This window comes from Amblyomma maculatum, chromosome 2 (genome assembly GCF_055883805.1).
Source record: "Amblyomma maculatum isolate TAMU_Amacu chromosome 2, ASM5588380v1, whole genome shotgun sequence".
Lineage (NCBI taxonomy): Eukaryota > Metazoa > Arthropoda > Arachnida > Ixodida > Ixodidae > Amblyomma > Amblyomma maculatum.
Window position 1 is genome coordinate 81,143,556 of NC_139345.1, and position 18,165 is coordinate 81,161,720.

Below are 18,165 nucleotides of genomic sequence, written 5' to 3' on the forward strand. Positions count from 1 at the left end.
GTAGTGCCAGTCGACAATGACCTAAAGTGTTAAGTAGCGTCAAAGATGAGCCCTGCTTATGGAACCTGAAGCTTCTCTGAATAGATTAAACAAGTTTCATCAACTGCGATTTCTATAACCACGAGCAGATGAAAATGTTTGTTCCCTCCGTTTAGGTACATTATTTTTCTGCCTTGAAGTTCTTGCCAGCTTTAGATGCTACTGGATCTGACTTCAATTTCGTGTTCTGGAAAGTTCGCAAATGAACGTTCTTCTCTCCCTTCCCCGCAACCGGAAACCTGCTTGAAATATTATTGAATAGGAACAGAAACGTGAACGGTATTCTAGAATTGTCCACCTCGACTGAAAATAATTTTGTGTAATCTTGAGCGTTATTTTTGGATGCGCATGGAACGCCACAGTACTTTGTAGTAGCTTTTGTAGCTGCTTAAGGGCACAGCGTGGAGGTGTTTGCTGCATAGTTATAGGCTTTCGCTACGCCTTAACATTTGCTAGCCACATGTGTCACCTACTCTTTGCTGCTCACAGCGTGACATGCGCTCGCAAACGGTGTTAAACATCACTGCCACGTGCGTGCACTTCCAGACACGAGGCGCTGCGTATGCTTTGCGTACTTGTAGATTATGGCCTCCTGCAGGATACGAAAAACGAGCCACACTGTTTCTTTACCAAAGGCTCACCTCATTTATGCAATAGCGTGTTAGGCTCGTATTACCTAAATGCCGTCACCATTCCCCAGTCTTGAAAAGCTTGTCTGAAAAGACAGGCACGTGATTTAGTATCAAACTTTTGAAGAAACAACTCTTTGTGCAGCGTTCAGAGTAGTATCGTATCATTGAAGTTTAAATTTAGCCGCCATATGCTTGTCAAATTGGACGCTTGTTTACGAAAAGGGTCTCGAAACAATGACATACGTACTATCTCCAATCTCACGCCGTTTATTTTAAGTGTAGGTGTCCGCCGAGAAGGTGAGAGAGATAGTGCGCTTTCCTTTCCCCTTAAACAAACCAGCTAAATGCGTTCAATACTGCAAAGGTGCGTGCCAGCCTGTAAATGTAAGAAAAGTTGCAGAATGAAAAGGCGGTGTTAAAGGCACTATGGCGTACACTCTTCAGGCGAAGATAAAGTGTCCTTCTAATGTTTTGGCTCAAATGGCGCAAATGAACGCCTCAGAAATGCTCTAGCATTCATTGTGGACATTAAAATACCCTGAGGTGATTAGAATCTGCCATATGAGCCCTTCGTTACATATTATAATAAACGGAGGCCCCGGAATGTACTAAGAAGTACGTAAGTTGACGGCCGTAACGTTGAACTGCTTGAATATTTGTTATATTGTGGTTCCCGAAAATACACTGGAAGTGCATTTGGAAATGGCAGCTGAGATGCAAAGGTGTCATTTGCTCACCTCGAGCGGCCAGATGTTTACGTCGACATAGTCGTAAAGAATTCGCGATACACAGTTGTCCTTGCTTTCGTTGATGAACAGCTCTTGGTGTGGCTGGGAGATACCTGAAGTGTACCGAACATTCCCACATAAATGACATCTCTTTCATCTTGAAGATAAAATGCGTAAAACGCAGCGGTCATCCAAATTAAAAATAAATTAATGAAAAAACACTCGAAAACGTACACTGACAGGAAACCTGAAGTGCCGAAAATGGGGTTGAATGTTTTGGGGCATTTCGCTCACAGCATTATTCAAGGCTGGCACTTCGCGCTCGCCATGCTGGCTATAGCCGCTTGGATGTTAACGATGCGGGCTAGACTTCTTGTAGCGGATATCACATTTCGACGAATGTCAAACACGAAACTCTAGCGGTTTATTTGACGCGAGCGCATGTTAAAGAATCCCAGATGCTCCAGATTAACCTGTAGCGTCCTGATACGGAGTAGCTAATAGCCGACATTGAGGTCAGGGACATTAAACCACACGCGTTACCTAACAATCACCGCTTGGCATGGACCGCGTTTTACCAATGGACATAGACAAAAATTTATATGAAAAAAAATGATAGAAAACAGCGTTTTGTGGCACGAGAAAAATACCAATTGCATGTAATCACTGAAAACACATGTGGGGCCTCTAACATTCTGGCTGTCTGGCTTTTCGGGAACTACGTATCAGACGGAAGTTTTAAGCATAAATAGGCTGCCTGCCTGCCTAACAGGTATCACTTGAGAAATACTACCGTTGCCGTCGTTCAACTTGTTCCGCGCTTTCTTTCTCCGAAAATACCTACTTTTAGTAGGCACTGAGACGCTGAAGATTAGGCAAAGCAGATTGGTACATTTGTCGAATTAGCTGGGTTTATGTTGAAAGCTCAAATCCAGATAACAGGCTGTTATTTCTTCCGGTGTGTTTTATCGCTACATACGTAAGACAGAGTTTATGACGCAACCAGCTTCACCACAGTCCTCACTGGTCGCAACCGAAAACTTCATTATGAGGTTGCTGGTGAAGAGACGTTTATTTAAAGAGTTCTCAAGCATAGGAATTATTTGTTCTGCGCGGCCACATGACTGAGTGTGTTTGCGGGGTGCGGATGAGTTTTTCTCAGTTAGTGATTCTAATTCGGCAACCAAGAAGCCGACTGCCGCCTGCTTTCCCCCGAAGAAGACGAAAAGTTTCCAAATATTTTTTCCGTGGAGTGCTGGAAAGGCTGACTTAAGGAAAATACGAACCGTTAACTACGACCTCGCGGAGCCTTTTGCCGATGACCTGGACGACGAGAGCGGAGCAGGAGGTGACGAAAAATTGTCCTGGCTCTGCGATGATGTGGACTCCGCTCGATTCCGGAAAGTGAAGTTCAGTTGCAAGACAAATAGATTCACACACCTGCATTATGAACGCGAAAGGTACGCTCGAAGTTACGTGTTTTTGGAGATGGAAACTGTTATTGCAGTTAGATTTCGGTCGATTTGCTGCTTCCATCTCGATGAACTTGGTAAAAAAAAGCGTTGCTGTGATACAGAAGTACCACGGCTCATTGATAACGTTTCGAGCTACTTGAATTGAACAGAAAGTTGCCATGCACGATAGATAGTTTCCTGCTATAAAAAAATTATTTTGACTTCTCATGTACTCCGAGGGTGAAATCATGATCTATGATGTTGTAGGCGGGGCTTAAAGTCTCCAAAGCGCGCCATCAGAGCCAGGTGAATGCCAACATTAGTGTGTGATAAATAGATATTTTACAAGGGCTAACGCAAAAAACAAAACGCGGGAAGTGTGCTGACAAAAAATGTACACGCAACCTTTCAAGTAAGGGCAACAAAAACACCAATATAGGAAAGACAAAAAAATGAACGAGTATTTTGATAGGACGAGATGAGCTTGCCAGGATAAACAATCAACCGGGGCTAATAAAGGAACGTGAACAAAAAATGCGATTTGTTCTCTAAACATGAAAAGTTTATAACGCCCGGTCGAAGTCAGTCCTCTAGACCAATGAGTAATTTCATCTACAACGTCTAAAATAATAATACAATTTCAAGGAGTAATAGCTAACATTCCTAGTCTTGGTGACAGCCTTTACAACTTCGCCGTAGAACTGCGGGCTCGTGTGCTCCAAAAAATAATATATGCTAAGCATAAGGGAATAATAGCGTAGTTTCTAATAAAGCAGCTTCTATTCAAAGCAAGTATAGAATACAGCTGCAGTAGTTCTCATACAGTAACTATGACAAAGAAATGTATAACACTGCTAGAAATACAAATTTCAAAATGAGAACACCCGTACAAATGTTAACTCAACAAAATGATGAAGAGTTGGAAAAAAGAGGATAGTCCAAAAGCAAGAAATAAATACACAGGCATTACGCTGGCTACAAGCGTAAGCTGTTTTGCACGTTTCAAGAATAAAGTCCGCAAAGAAGAACGGCTTTTTTTAAGATCAGTGAGATCACTATAAGGTTCAACAGGTTACTATCATTTTACATTAGGGACCATCCTGCTATTTCAATGAAGAAAGCCAGCTGCTGGAGAAACCAAAAAAAAACCATAGAGAAACATTTCTTTTATGAGGATGCTTAGAAGGAAATTAGTGGCGCAACCATATCTCCCTAGGAGATTAAATTTATTTTAAAGTAGAAGAAAAGGTTGAAGCCTATACTGCACATCGCAGCTACACTGGCGACATCCGCATATCACGTACAGGTGCTACCAAATGAGAGAATGGGAAGAAACTATTTTATTATGTGATCGCTAAGTCTTTTCGGTTAGTGAAAATTGGTTAATTTTAAAGGGTCTGGCGAGCGGCGAAGGATATCCTTCGTTTAAAACAAGGCTGCTGTTCTGGTTTTTCCCTGCAAGATTGATCAATATTTCTACAGATAATATTGATTGCATGTAATGGCCATCTGCTGAAAAAGTTCAAATTCCTGATAGCGGCGTGATAGCTGCTAGAAGAAAACGTGAAGGTTATGAATTCTGAAGAGACGTGCCACTGCCATTGAGCTGGTGTAGTGTAATGGTCTTCACAGTTTGGCAAGCCTCATTTACTGAACCTTTCAGGGAAACGTTACTGCATCGTCCAAGCACGAACATAAGAATAGAAATGCATTTGCTAAGGAACATAGAGGCCATTGCTGACCTTCATATTCCCAGATGTTTCAACACACATCGTCCACGGAGAAACATGCTAATGAAATAACCTTTCGGGCTTCTTCATTCTGCATTCCAGATCATTTTGGTGACCTTTCATATTCGATAAATGACGCTCTCGATTAGCGCCGTTATGTAAGTACCCATAAACAAAAATTGGTAGTTTCCTCACGTGTTAAATAAACGACAGGTGCGCCCGAAATATATCTCCACCTTGTAAAATAATGAACTCTTTTCGATTACCCCAATCGTAATGCTTTCACCTGTCTTGTCTATTGGTTTTGTTTTTCATGTCTGCTCCACGAACTCAAACAGCAGTTAAATTTCTACATGACCTTGAAAGTTGGTCCCTGCACAGAAAAAGCGATCATTCTTGTAACTGACATGAGCTCACGAGAGCCGGAGCTGAGTGCCACACAATATTGTAGGTTAAACTGGAACGTACTTTTTGGAAGTAGTCGCGCCGTCTTAAACCTCCGGGAAAGCCGCCTCCAATGTCTAGCAGGGTCATATTAATTCCCATGCTCGCTGCCACGTTAAAGACAGCCTTTGCCCTTTCGATGGTACGAGTGAAAATCTCCGTGCTTTGATAGGCACAACCAACGTGGAAACTGCAAAGAAGCAAAGTGATATACTTTACTTTGATTTAAATAAATGCCTGAGATTAGCAATTCATAAATCGTGCAGTCATTTTTTGTTTCATTGAAACACATTAGGGAGCAATTCTTGAAGGACCGCGAAATAAATTTGGACATTCCCCTAATGCCACGCTTGATGCGATGGTACCATGTAGAAAAACACCCACGATACTCCGACGACGTTGCATCCCATTCTCTGTGCTTGCTGAAGGATACTCTTGGCCTCGGTGAACGTGCACCCGAACTTTGTGTTGAAGGAGTGCTGCGATCCGGTCTCGTCGGCTTGGATTCGCAGTAATAGCCTGGAAGAGACAGATTGGCAAGAGGGTTAATTTCTCGCGACATATTCCTGCTTCTGACAAGGGGGAATTGTGTTATTACAGTTGTTTAAATACGGCTTAGGAAAAGTAACCTTAAACTCTCCTTATGTTGGGCGTTCATAAAGTTCGTATTATGATTAGTATAAATTTATAAAAGGCGCACGAGACGGGCATACAAATGAACCTACATTTCTGCGTTTACCAGAATGTATAAACGGTGCTCTAATACTATTGCACCACACTGCTGGATGATCAACTCAACCATGGCAGGTTTCATCGAAAAAATTGAACCCCTGCGAGTGATCCACGTTCTGAATTTATTCACCGCTGTTCAAAGCAGATTCATGCCGATTGATTGACGGTGTATAACAATGGTGTCTGGTGTGTAAAAATGTCATTGAAAGGCGCAGCTGATTTTAACTCGGTGAAACAAGCCTTGACAGCCAAAAATGGATCGGCCGACAGTCGCTCGACGGTGAAAGACAAATTGCTGCAAGAGTAAAGGCTCTATTGTTCACTGACCGACAGGTAATTGCCAACTAAAGAGAAAAAAAAAAGGTTAATGTGAGTGCGGGCTCAGTGCCCACATTCTTCACTTTAACTTGCGCATGACGAAGGTTGCCGCGCGCTTGCAAAAATCTTGCTTCACCAGAATGCCCCTGTCACTCTGCTCAGATGGCGGTGATTCTTCTTCTTCACCTTCGGTGTATATGGCGCATGCCCACAGTGGACAATTGGCTAGAATCCATTCTAGGTGGCAGAATAGAATTCATGATGTCGATTTAAGATTATATGATAGATAACTATTAATTAGAAGTTAGTGGTGCTGAAAAAATTTGAAATTTGGAATTGCTGAATATGAAGTATGATGCAATATTTTGCTGCCTAAGCAGGCGGCTGTATCACCGTCATACAGGCGCCTCCTTAGGAAGCAAAATCTTGCATCATCCTTCATACTCACCCGAATGCGCACCGCGCTACTTCTTTCTCTTCACTCGGGCGAAGAACACAATGCGCGAGAAACATTTCCAGGAGAAAGATGAAGCAATAGGTGAAGCGGATGCTCTCCTTGAAGTTTCCTAATGAGGAGGTGCAGAGCGAGGGTCTGTGCCAGCTTGTCCATCGTGGCAGAAGTGTAAGGCCGAAAGTATGTAGAAAAAAATAGAACTCGAATTCAAGTCTAAATGATGTATGTTTGTTCCTTCATGCCAATAATACAAACTATATGAACGCCACTCGTATGTTGTATTTAATGACAACTAAAGACCACCCCCTACTTTCAAAGTAATATTCCTGTTAATTCTGTAGGTTTCCAAAGCATAATGCGAGGTATATATTTTATTATAGTTTTTATAGACTAGTGGAGGGGTTTGTAACAAAAACAAATATTGCAGTTTTCGCGGCAATGGGAGAACATTTATTCGGAGATGATTTCATATGCCACACCGATAGAGCAGTGTGACTGCATATTTACATATGAGAGAGACAAATGAAGAATGAAAGTGATTGAGAGTACTATCATTCGTGCCTTAAAGGTTTGAGCTGCATTTATTTCGTTTTTTCTCAAGAAAACCAGTCACACTACTCCTAAATACTGCCGTCTTACCTTAGTGACCTACGTTGGCTAAGTAATACCCTCGCTGCTGCGCAAGCTGTTAATGCCTTCCATAGGAGACCAATGTTTTTCTTGGAAAGCGTCTCCATCGAGTTATTTCGAAAGCAAATCAAAAGTGCTCCAAGAAAACTTTTATATTCGAAGGTTCTATTTTTATAGGTGTGGCCATGGAAGCCATACTTAAGCTTCATGGGCAGCCAATTGCATCTTTGAACGCTGCTGATACCTTAGTTTGGTTTGGTTTGTGAGGTTTAAACCACAAGAGACTCAAGATATGACAGACGCCGAAGCGGAGGACTTCAGAAATTTCGGCCACCTGGGGTTCTTTACTATGCGCTGACATCGCACAGTCCATTCCCTGGCCCTCAGTCCCCGGCAGCTGCGAAGCAACTGACCACGGCGGCGGGCAGACCTATAACGCAGTAAAGGTTGCTAATATATCTGGCTCCAGGCAGGCCGTTATTGGAAACTGACCCTGCCAACGTTTAATGCTAAAATCATAGCTAGTGAGGCTAGTTAGCCGTGCTATTGGGGGAACTAGCGGTAATGAAGTGATATCATAGCACTTAGAGAGGTTAAGAGGCCAAATAAGGTATATATACTGTATTGAAGGCAGGGTAGGTATTGTGTTATCGAGATTTACCGGAGAGAGGAGAACTAGGGGCACGGCTTCCTGTCAATAAGCACATACCTGGCAATATAGATTAATTCTATAGCATTAGTGAGACGTTGGCATGTGTCATAATTAAGCTTAATAAGCGGTAAAATTGAAGGTTGTACAGGCCTCCGCACCTACATGTAGTGATGACGACCAGGCACTATAAACTTCTACAAATATGTAAAGTTGGCCATGGGAAAAGGAAAGTCGCAGTATACTGTACTCATGGGCGACTTCAATACAAAGTAGGGAAAAGCAGGCTGGAAGCTAAGCAGTGGGTGACAATTGCTTGGGTTCTATAGAAATAGCAGGGGAAGTTGCTAGTTGCGTTTGCAGAATGCAATAACCTAATTATCATGAATATTGTTTTCAAAAAACAGAAGAACTGGAACTGGGTATAAAAAAACCCTCTCAGGGAGACTGAAACTGAAATTGACTTCATACTGTGTTATAACCCCGGAATTATGCAGGATGTAGAGATAATCGCAAAGGTGTGACGCATTTACATGATGGTAAGGCCTCGCATTAGTCTCGGTATAACGAAGGAAAGAAACAGATTAGTAAGAAAGACGTCCCTCAACGAATTAGCGGTGATAGGGAGGGCAGAAGAATTTATGATCTCGCTACAATAGCCTTATTAAGCTTTAACCGAAAATGACAACCTTACCCTAGAAGCAATGAGCAATAATTTCAGAGGTATCGCTACAGAGTGTGTGGTAGAAGTAGGCGGTAGGATGTAGTTGGAAGGATTCCGGTAAACTATCTAAGGAGAAGAAAGATTTGAATAAGAAACGCCTAAGTGCGAAATATTCCAACCCTACAGACAGAATAAAACTGGCAGTGATATCAAAGCTAATCAATAAGCGTAACGTGGCCGACATAAGCCAGTATGAATTAAAAACTGAGCATGCTCTAAAGAACGGTCGTAGGCTTAAAGTGATGCAGAGGAAATTGTGCATTGATGTACGCGCTAAACGACAAGGCAAGCAATGTCATCCCGAATGTGGACACGATAGTCAAAGTAGCCGAGTAGTTCTATACGGATCTATACAGAAGCCGAAGTAGTCAGTACATAAGGACAATAATAAAATTGGCAGTGTTGAAAAGCAGTCAGACGTTCAACCAGAGCCGAAGGATGAGGTTAAGAAAGCTTTACAAAATATAAAAGGGAAAATAGGTGGCGAGGATCAAGACCATAAAATTTGTTAAAAGACGGGGAGGGGGGGGGGGGGGGGGGGGTATCACGCTAGGAAAACTGGCCACCCTGAATACGCAATGCCTGGTGTAATCGACGGCCCAAAACACTGATGCTATTTTAATTCATAAGAAAGGGGGCGCTAAGGATGTGAAAATTTTCACACCAATCAGATTACAGTCTGTTACGTACCAAGTATTTACTAAAGTGATCGCTAATAGTGCAAGCAAGAAAATTATCAAGCATGTTTCCGAAAAGTCTTCTATTGATCATATCCATATCATCCACATGGTGATAGACAAATGCTCTGAATATAAGCAGCCCTTATACAATGCATTCATTGATTACGAAAAAGCATTTCACTCAGTAGATACCTGGCAGTCATACAGCCATTGCAATGTCACGGTCTAGAGGAGCCGTTATGTGAAAATACTGGAAGATATCTATAGCGGCTGCACAGTAACCATATTTCTACATAAATGAAGTAACGAAATTCGCATAAAGAAAGGTGTTATGGAGGGAGACACCATCTCACCAGTACTATTCGAAGCTTGCTTAGAGGGAGTATTCAAAGGCTTGGAATGGGAGCAGTTAGGGATAAGGGTTGATGAAGAATACCTAAGTATTCAGCGATTCGCTGATGACATTGCACTGTTAACTAACTCTGGGGATGGATTGTAATAAAAGGCAGCCTTGAAAATCAGTATACACAAGATTAAGGTAATGGGCCTCATCATCGGGGAGGAACAGCAGTTTACAATAGGTAGCGAAGCACTGGAAGTGGCAGACGAATATGCCTACTTTGGAAAGGTAGTAACCGCAGATCCGGACCATAAAAGAGAAATAACTAGGAGAATAAGATTGTGCTGGAGGTCTCTTGGCAAGTACTCGCTGATAATGACTAGCAGCTTACCTCTATTGCTCAAGAGGAAAGCATATAACAGTTGCATCTTATCTGTACTCGCCTATGAGGCTGAAAGGGTAACAAAGAGGGTTCTACTTAAGTTGATGAAACGCAGAGGGCTATAGGACGAAAAATGGTAGGAGTAAGGTTAAAAGATAGGAAGCGCGCAGAGTGGGTCAGAAAAATAACTCGAGGTAATGACATTCCACTCCAAAGAAGAAGAAATGGACATGGACAGGGCATGTAGTGTGAAGGAAGAATATCTGATGGCAGCTAAGGTTACAAATTGGATTCCAAAGGAAGGAAAGCGTAACAGAGGGTGGCAGAAAGTTTGGTGGGCCGATGAGGTTTAGAAATTCGCAAGGGTAAAGTGGATGCAGCTAGCACAGAACAGGTTTAATGGAGGAATATGGGAAGGGCCTTCACCCTGCAGTGAGTGAAGTCCGATTGATGCTGGCTATGACATAGCACAGTACACGGGCGCTTGATTTTTCGCCTTCAACAATCCCGCATCCTTGGACACGAAAGTCGAGCGCCCTAACCACTTCACCACCACTGCGGAGGTTTGCCGGACCGACGGAAAAAAGAAAATGAGTTGCTATTCTTATGTTCTTCTAAGCCTGGACGTTTTTGCAGAGTTTGAGGCCTCTCTTAGGGTTTAGGGGGGCTTTCTTGGGAAATCAGTTAGGTGCTGAGGCAATGAAGCCCTCATAACGCGTGATCTGCAATTATGACTCGAAGTAACGTCACTGCATGAAACCAAAATCGGTGTCACGGCAAGGTGCATTTTTCGTGCTCTTACCCATAACACGCATACTACACCGTGTTACGACGCATACATAGCATGAAAAATCGCATGGCAGCGAATATCGCATGAACCCATCCCTTAATGATGACCTTGTAATCGTCGTAGCGTGGCATCACGAATGGGTCTGTTATCAATAAAACAAAACAAAAAAGTTACGTGGGACAAAAACAAGATTCGGACCCATGGCGAAGAGCGTAGGTTAGCTTCCCAGGCCGCTGTATTAGGGAGCTATGCCATCAGCGCGGCCCTATGTTGCTCGTGTTAAACAGTCACTTCCTGATGCCGCGCATTGTCGTCTTCATGAACTTGTAATCGTGCGCGCTCCATTCCAATATCAATAACACGCAGTCAACTGTATGTGCAACTTAAAATTTGAACGTGTGGTTGGGTCTCCTTGGACAGCTGGGTTGCACAACAGGCGGTAAAGACTTTTACGAATTGGTTACATAATTACTCTGAGAAAGAGTAGGGATTAAACGCACGACCTTCTGCCTGAGCTCATGGCTTAGATCCGGAGTGTTGTGGCAAAGTACCCATTTCGGTGGAAAACGGCAACCAGTTCACGCTGAATTATGCGCTAAGCTGCAAAGCTTGGCTCTGCCATTGTTTTTTTAGTTTCAAAAGGGTTGTGTTAAGAAGGCGCCAAGGGGTGCCACGCAAAGGTGAAGCAGCGATGTCTTTTTATATCTTCTCATATGAAAGAACTAAATATCGTTCCGGACATGGCTATAGCAGGAGAACTTAAAAGCAACTGTTAGCATTGCTTCACTCTGCATGGACACATCAGCTGAATACCCTTGGACCAAGTGAAGGGCCTTTGTAGAGGCACCAATGCTTACACAGACAGACGCGTTAAACTGAACAAGGAAAGTGGCATGAAGTTTTCGTTTTTAACGACGTTATGCACTGCACCTTGCTTCTTTATCCTTGACCTTGGCGAGCTCCTCAGCAGAGTCAAACGTCATTAAGCGAACGCCTCTTTGGTGAGCGAATTCAATGTCTTGCAGACTTTTGACCGTGTTGGCGTACACGATCCGACTTGGGGACACCCCCATGTTCAACACTGCGCTGAGTTCTCCCTGAAATAAACAAAAATGTTAATAAATGTCACTGTGATTCATACCCAATCAATTCAGGCCACAGTAATAGCCTAGTTGGAAGACAGGCAATACTAGCTTCTTCCCATGCAGCTATTCCAATGAGCAACTCGGATGTAGCCTGTAACGCAATTACTCGCACGTGGCACACCCACACCAGCCGGGCTTGATCTTCTCCTTGCTCATTTAGCAAACCGCAGAGAGGCACCACTATTACGGCACTGCTAACAGGTGTGAGCAAGTAGTAACACGTGAAATGCAACTAATATATTAATTTCCAATCGATGCGCCAAAATAGCAGAGCGCGAAAAGCGGAAAGCACGAGTCTTCTTTCTGTGCTATACACCGCAAGTTTACAATATCGAGCTTCTGAGATTTTTGCGGTACCTAAGAGGGGCATGTCGAACAGAATGAGTACTTCATGCAGCTGGATTGGATTTTAGGGGGCAATTACTGAAGTAAAATAGAAAATGCTTTAAGCTCGTGATATAGAAAGGTGTACGAAGAGTTGTAACGTATTTTTGCCATATATAGTACCTTGTTAGAGCAGTCAAAGTTGACGCCCAAAGTATTAAGCCCATTGAGCACGACTGGATCTCGGCAAGCCTTGATCGCTGAGAATGAAAAAAAGAATGACAAAGAGTGCACGTTGCAAAAATTTCAGTCTAGGTAATCTTCACACGAATACTACCACGCCATAGAGCAAAAATACGCAGGGCAAAACGTTCAGCTATAGTGGAAAGAACCAACGAAGGAGAGTTGCGATTATTACTTTTATCGGTCGAGCAACATTGGTAGTTCGACGATTTTACAGGTTCGCCCACTAATGTTGCATAATTGACACGTAGAGGATTGTATTACATAGGTCACGTGGGTATCTAGAAATAACTTCATGACCATGTGAAAAAGAGTCAAGAGGTTAAGACTTGGTCCTCTGTCAGATATTCTTGTAACGCGTGAACAAGCACGTAATTATGTCAATCGCAAAACTGATGACGTGTCAAACGTCACCCACGGCGTAGCTTTGGCACCGAAAGTTACGCCGATATTGGACTGCCCCTCTCTAAACCTATCTTCTTAATCGCTTGGCGCTAGAACCAAGTTATTCCCAATAAAACGTAACGCCACAGATTCATGAAACATAGCACTTATGAGCAACATGCCTTGTCGAATACTTATTTATTTATATACTGTAAGCCTAATGGCCCTAATGCGAGTTTATTACAGAACTCGATATTGTCATTTTACACATCTACTGACAATTTCACAACGCACTTGATTTCCGAAATTGTGCAGTTCACAAATCATAACAGTAGGTAACATTAGACGCCTTCAATTATATGCTATTGGTCATAGTCATGGTCATGTATGGTCATGAAATATTTCCGTCGCTCTATGGGAGAGGTCGGTACTCTGCCCGAAGCAGCCGCCCTGCGGATCCGGCGTCAATCAGGGGGTATGTTTTGGGGGCGACGATGCAGCCGGTCGTCTGACTGCGTAGACAGCGATGTATTGCCGAGTGGGGCCATGGTATTTTCTTTTTCGGCGTTTTAAATGGTGAAGTTTCGCAGTAGACAAGTGCGATTGTGTTAGCAAAGTTATTGCATTCCGTGAGGGATTCAGTCAGCTCAACTATTGTGTGAAGGGCTGCCGCTTCTGAAGGCAGTTATGATACTTACAAAAAAAAAAAAAATGGGTGATCACGTGGCGAAATCGAACCTCTAGCGAGTAAGACACGTTGCCACTACGACGTCGAACACTTTCTTTCTTTTCAACAGATGAGTAAATGCGAGAAGATGTCGCTTTCTAGTTTCTCGTCCGATGCAGTACTACGACACAAATGGAATGCGTAGCCTTCCACAAAAAGATTGGTAGCTAGTCATCTGCTCCCCAAAAGCGTGTGTTGATGAGGAATATTTTGACGTCGTGGACATCCTGCGGCCCGATGGGTTGTTAGTAATAAGAAACTTCTCTGATAATGTGCTCAATCTTAAGTCAGGATGTCCTGTGAATAATTTAAGAGCTTCCGCTGTATGTATCCAAGGCTAAACCATGTATTTGCCGTATTTATTTCCTTCTGCAATGTCGCAAACACTTTTTTATACGCGAAAAAAAAAAATAGCCCTAAGTCAAGGCTTTCAGAATGTGTGTACACGCTAACTACCCAGCAAGCGGAACGTAACACAAGGCAGCTGTTGTGTTTTCACTCGCCTTTATGTCTTTCATAGTAAATTGCAGAGGAGCCTTACATTGATTATTTTTCCCCGCTAAAAATCCTTCTGCACTCAGCGTCCAGACTGCGATGGGAGGAGCGACCAAATTGGCCATCAGTGATTGGAGCCACGCCTCACTGCTTCCATATTGTTCTACATAGTTGTGGTTGCTTTGTGTATTCCATCTCGAAGGCACCCACGAAAAGTTCGCAAATGAACACGGACGATATCAGTGTGCATTCTGTTCTTAGATGACAGCCAAATAATTTGTTGCTATCGGCGCCCCAGTGCACGTTGCTTCGCGGGTGAGGTTAAGCCAAAATAAACTTTTATTTTAGAGGTCATTCGCTGTTTTTCTCACTGTTGGACTCCTGTCGCCATTACGTGACAGTACGTGAATACATTGTGATTCTGAATAAGGAGTTCGTGTTTTTACTTTGCCGTGTATGACCGCGGTTACTAAATTAGACAAAATTATTTACATATTACTCTAGTAATTACAACAGTACAGTGTTATAATTCGTATCTAAGCGCGTGAAAATCCAACGCGACATTATTTTATCTGGTTGTGGGCAAGTAGCGGCACTCATTTTAATTTTACAAATAATACAACTATGCTAGCAAAATGATAAAGTTATGCCCGCCAAAATAGAAAGTAAAGAAATAAAGAAGAAATGCCAAAATTCTCTGCAACGAAAGTATCGCAACCGAAGGTGACACAACAGCAGTTCACTCCTGTAAGGCCGACGATTGGACGCCAAGGACAGCAGCAATCACTTCGGCGTTTGAGACGTGCGTTTGTCGGCTAGTCTCAAACGCTTAGCCAAACATTAAACCAACCAATAAAATTCCACGATCGCTAGGGTTCATCGTTCTGCAAGGGAAAGTAAAGTGCTGCCAAACTCGTGTTAGGCTGGGCAACCACCAGACCAATCCGGGCGATCAACCAAAGCATCGCACAAAACCAATCAGCGCCGCATGATAACCTGTGTATTTGCTTTATCGTGCGCGGCTGTGCTCTCACTTATATGTGGTACGTTAGAGAGCGCGCAGTACGTTTGGGCAATATTTTAGTACCCCATTGTATGCGTAGCAAGGTCTACGCTAGAGCCGGACAGTGACGGGGTAGTAGCCCCTGGGGTGTCTCTGCCGGCAGGCTCGCTTTATGCAAGCGTTAAGAGGAGTACGATTAAGGACCTGCAGCAGATTTAGGAGCTCGGCTTCAATTTCACGCAAAATGAAGAATAAACGAAAAAAAATTAGTTGTGGTTTAACTCTGGTTAACTCTACTTGAATTGCGATAGCAACGGCAGAAGCTTCTTTTGCCTGCTACATTATTCCCCTATCAAGCCCTATCAGTGTGAGGATTGGGGACGCTTAAGCTCATTCTCTATGAGTATGAAACGAAAGCCTATGGTACCAGTCTTCTTCTTCTTCTTCTACTGCTTATTCTTCTCCTTCTTCGCTTAGGCTGTTCAAGGTCAAGCGTGGCCTCCGCTGGGACCACGCGACGGCTCGAAACCTGGCTCAGTATTGCTATCGCAATAAGACCGCCTAGTCGAGGAAACATGAATTTCCGGTGTAATCTACCGTAGGGACCCCCACCGGTGTTTCCGCGATCGGCGATGGCACCCCCTAGACGCCGCTTCTTTCCCTGAACCAAACTTTGCTGAGACTTTCAAGACCATTAGCAGTATGACACTACTGGTAATACCAAATCTTCAAGTTTACAGGGCTTTGTTTCCACATATTTTGGAAGGATTGTAAGTTGCCTTCAGTACCAATGTGTGATAGCAGGTTGTAACCGTCTATTGGCGTGTGCGATGAATAGATAATCACCCGTAAATATATGACAAACACGTTATGCGTTTTACCATATTATCGGGGTAACGGCGCAGGAAATATGCAGGAGGTGAAAAAAACAAGTCATCATTAAGGGTGCGAAAATGACGCATTTTATGGAAATGTTTAGGCGGGAAAATTGACGTCGACATGACGGTGGCTCCAACTGGACACGTTGCTTTAATGTTGTGACACTAGCTGCTGAAACGTGAATATTTCAAAGCATGGCGCGAAACGCAGATTTTGGGAAAGTGGTTTTGCACAATTTCGGTGTTTTGTGAAACTGATATTCTTGTCCAAGGCCCAATATTGCAAAACTGTATTCAATTTTGAGCGGGTCAGTGTGACGTAACAAAGTGTTGTTTTTTTTAAGTTAGGAGTGCATGCCTTTGATTACGTTCAAAAGGACATAGCGCACAATCAGCTGATGCTAAGACGGTGGTAACATTATAATAACAAGTAGGGCTGAAGATGAACTCGATGGTACTTGGGAGTTGTCAGTTCGACGATAGCGTCATTAAGGAAGCAGGCTGTAGGGATTCGGTTAGAGCGGTTGGTAAATGACATGACCTTCGACTTAGATGCATTTAGAAATTCTGACTAAAAGAAACATCAAGAAGTAAACGTGTCAAGATAAGTTTGCTAACATCGGTCAATCTAATTTCTGATAATGCGAATATATAACACAGCCATCTGCTAATTACCTATCAGAAGTGACATAGTGAATTTGAATCCCTCAGTGAAAGGATATCACGTATTGTACATGAATATATATATATATATATATATATATATATATATATATATATATATATATATATATATATATATATATGAAGGAAAGAAGCCAACAGTCGGCGAGGCCAAGGAAAGCGTTGGGGATGGTATGTTTATGTCATTTTTTTTTTAATGTTTACTTCGATAACCACAGAAATTAGTAATGTAATCTGTTTAGGGGAAAGATAATTAGACACAAAGTAGAAGAAAAAACAACGTGCCGATGGTGGGATCCGAACCCACGACCTCCGAATAACGCGTCCGGTGCTCTACCAACTGAGCTACATCGGCCGCTGTCCCCCCTGCTACTTTCTTGGGTATTTATGTTGTCTGTATACGAACCTTGAGAGTGTTCACCAGCGCCGTCCTCAGCCATAGCGGCGGACGTGGGACGTCCACGTCCGCCGCTATGGCTGAGGACGGCGCTGGTGAACACTCTCAAGGTTCGTATACAGACAACATAAATACCCAAGAAAGTAGCAGGGGGGACAGCGGCCGATGTAGCTCAGTTGGTAGAGCACCGGACGCGTTATTCGGAGGTCGTGGGTTCGGATCCCACTATCGGCACGTTGTTTTTTCTTCTACTTTGTGTCTAATTATCTTTCCCCTAAACAGATTACATTACTAATTTCTGTGGTTATCGAAGTAAACATTAAAAAAAAAAAATGACATAAACGTACCATCCCCAACGCTTTCCTTGGCCTCGCCGACTGTTGGCTTCTTTCCTTCATATATATATATATATATATATATATATATATATATATATATATATATATATATTCATGCACAATTCTTGATATCCTTTCACTGATATAGCTCTTGAATATCCGCCATCATCCTGAGCCGCATATAAATCACGGCGCCTATCGCGCGCTGATAGTTGCTTTTTATTATATTAATTCTTCTTCAATTATGATTTCTGCTCTGACGCGAGGATGGTTCTTCCGTCTTGAAATATTTAAACAAGAACACAATTTATACTGCAAACAAAATTGCCAGAAGTGACCCGCTGCAGCCTTTTGATGGGTTTGCCGTTGTGCGGTTTGTTGCAAAGTTGCTAGATAAAATTTTAGACGGGGCTACATTCTGCGAATAAAATCCAAAGATTAGGAATATGCCTAAGCTCTGGCTTAAGAGTAGACGCGATGGTGTTTTAACACATGCCTTTTCATTTTATTTGTATTATTTCAGAGTACGCATCTAAAACACACGTCAGTAAGTCGTGCGCACCGCAACGCTTTCATAAGGTGCCCATTTAACACGATGGGTACCAACTACAATTCGTGCCCTATCTGTTCCGCGCCCGCTTGCCATCTAAATGGACTAATTTAGAAACCCAATAGCGACAAGCATATTATAATAAATTGCTTCTATTTTCTGAAACACCCCTAGAGGTGCACCTCTTCCCGTATTTTGTCTTAATTTGCACCAGCCTCTAATTTTTTAGCTTTATGGGAGGTTTGAAATTCCCAAAAGAGCTCTTGTGGCT

The 18,165-nt window shown here is 42.8% G+C and overlaps 1 protein-coding gene across 1 annotated transcript in view; it reads right to left on the reverse strand.

Annotated features, from left to right (window-relative positions):
• The window catches only part of LOC146199122 (uncharacterized), a 38,244-nt gene that overhangs the window by 527 nt on the left and 19,552 nt on the right, over nucleotides 1–18,165 (reverse strand). The window contains exons 6-11 of the mRNA XM_084592048.1: nucleotides 12,379–12,455; nucleotides 11,657–11,823; nucleotides 5,412–5,546; nucleotides 5,052–5,217; nucleotides 2,686–2,839; nucleotides 1,409–1,512 (exon numbers count right to left, since the gene is read on the reverse strand). Of these exons, the coding sequence (XP_084448174.1) occupies nucleotides 1,409–1,512; nucleotides 2,686–2,839; nucleotides 5,052–5,217; nucleotides 5,412–5,546; nucleotides 11,657–11,823; nucleotides 12,379–12,455 (803 nt within the window). The remainder of the gene's footprint in view (nucleotides 1–1,408; nucleotides 1,513–2,685; nucleotides 2,840–5,051; nucleotides 5,218–5,411; nucleotides 5,547–11,656; nucleotides 11,824–12,378; nucleotides 12,456–18,165) is intronic.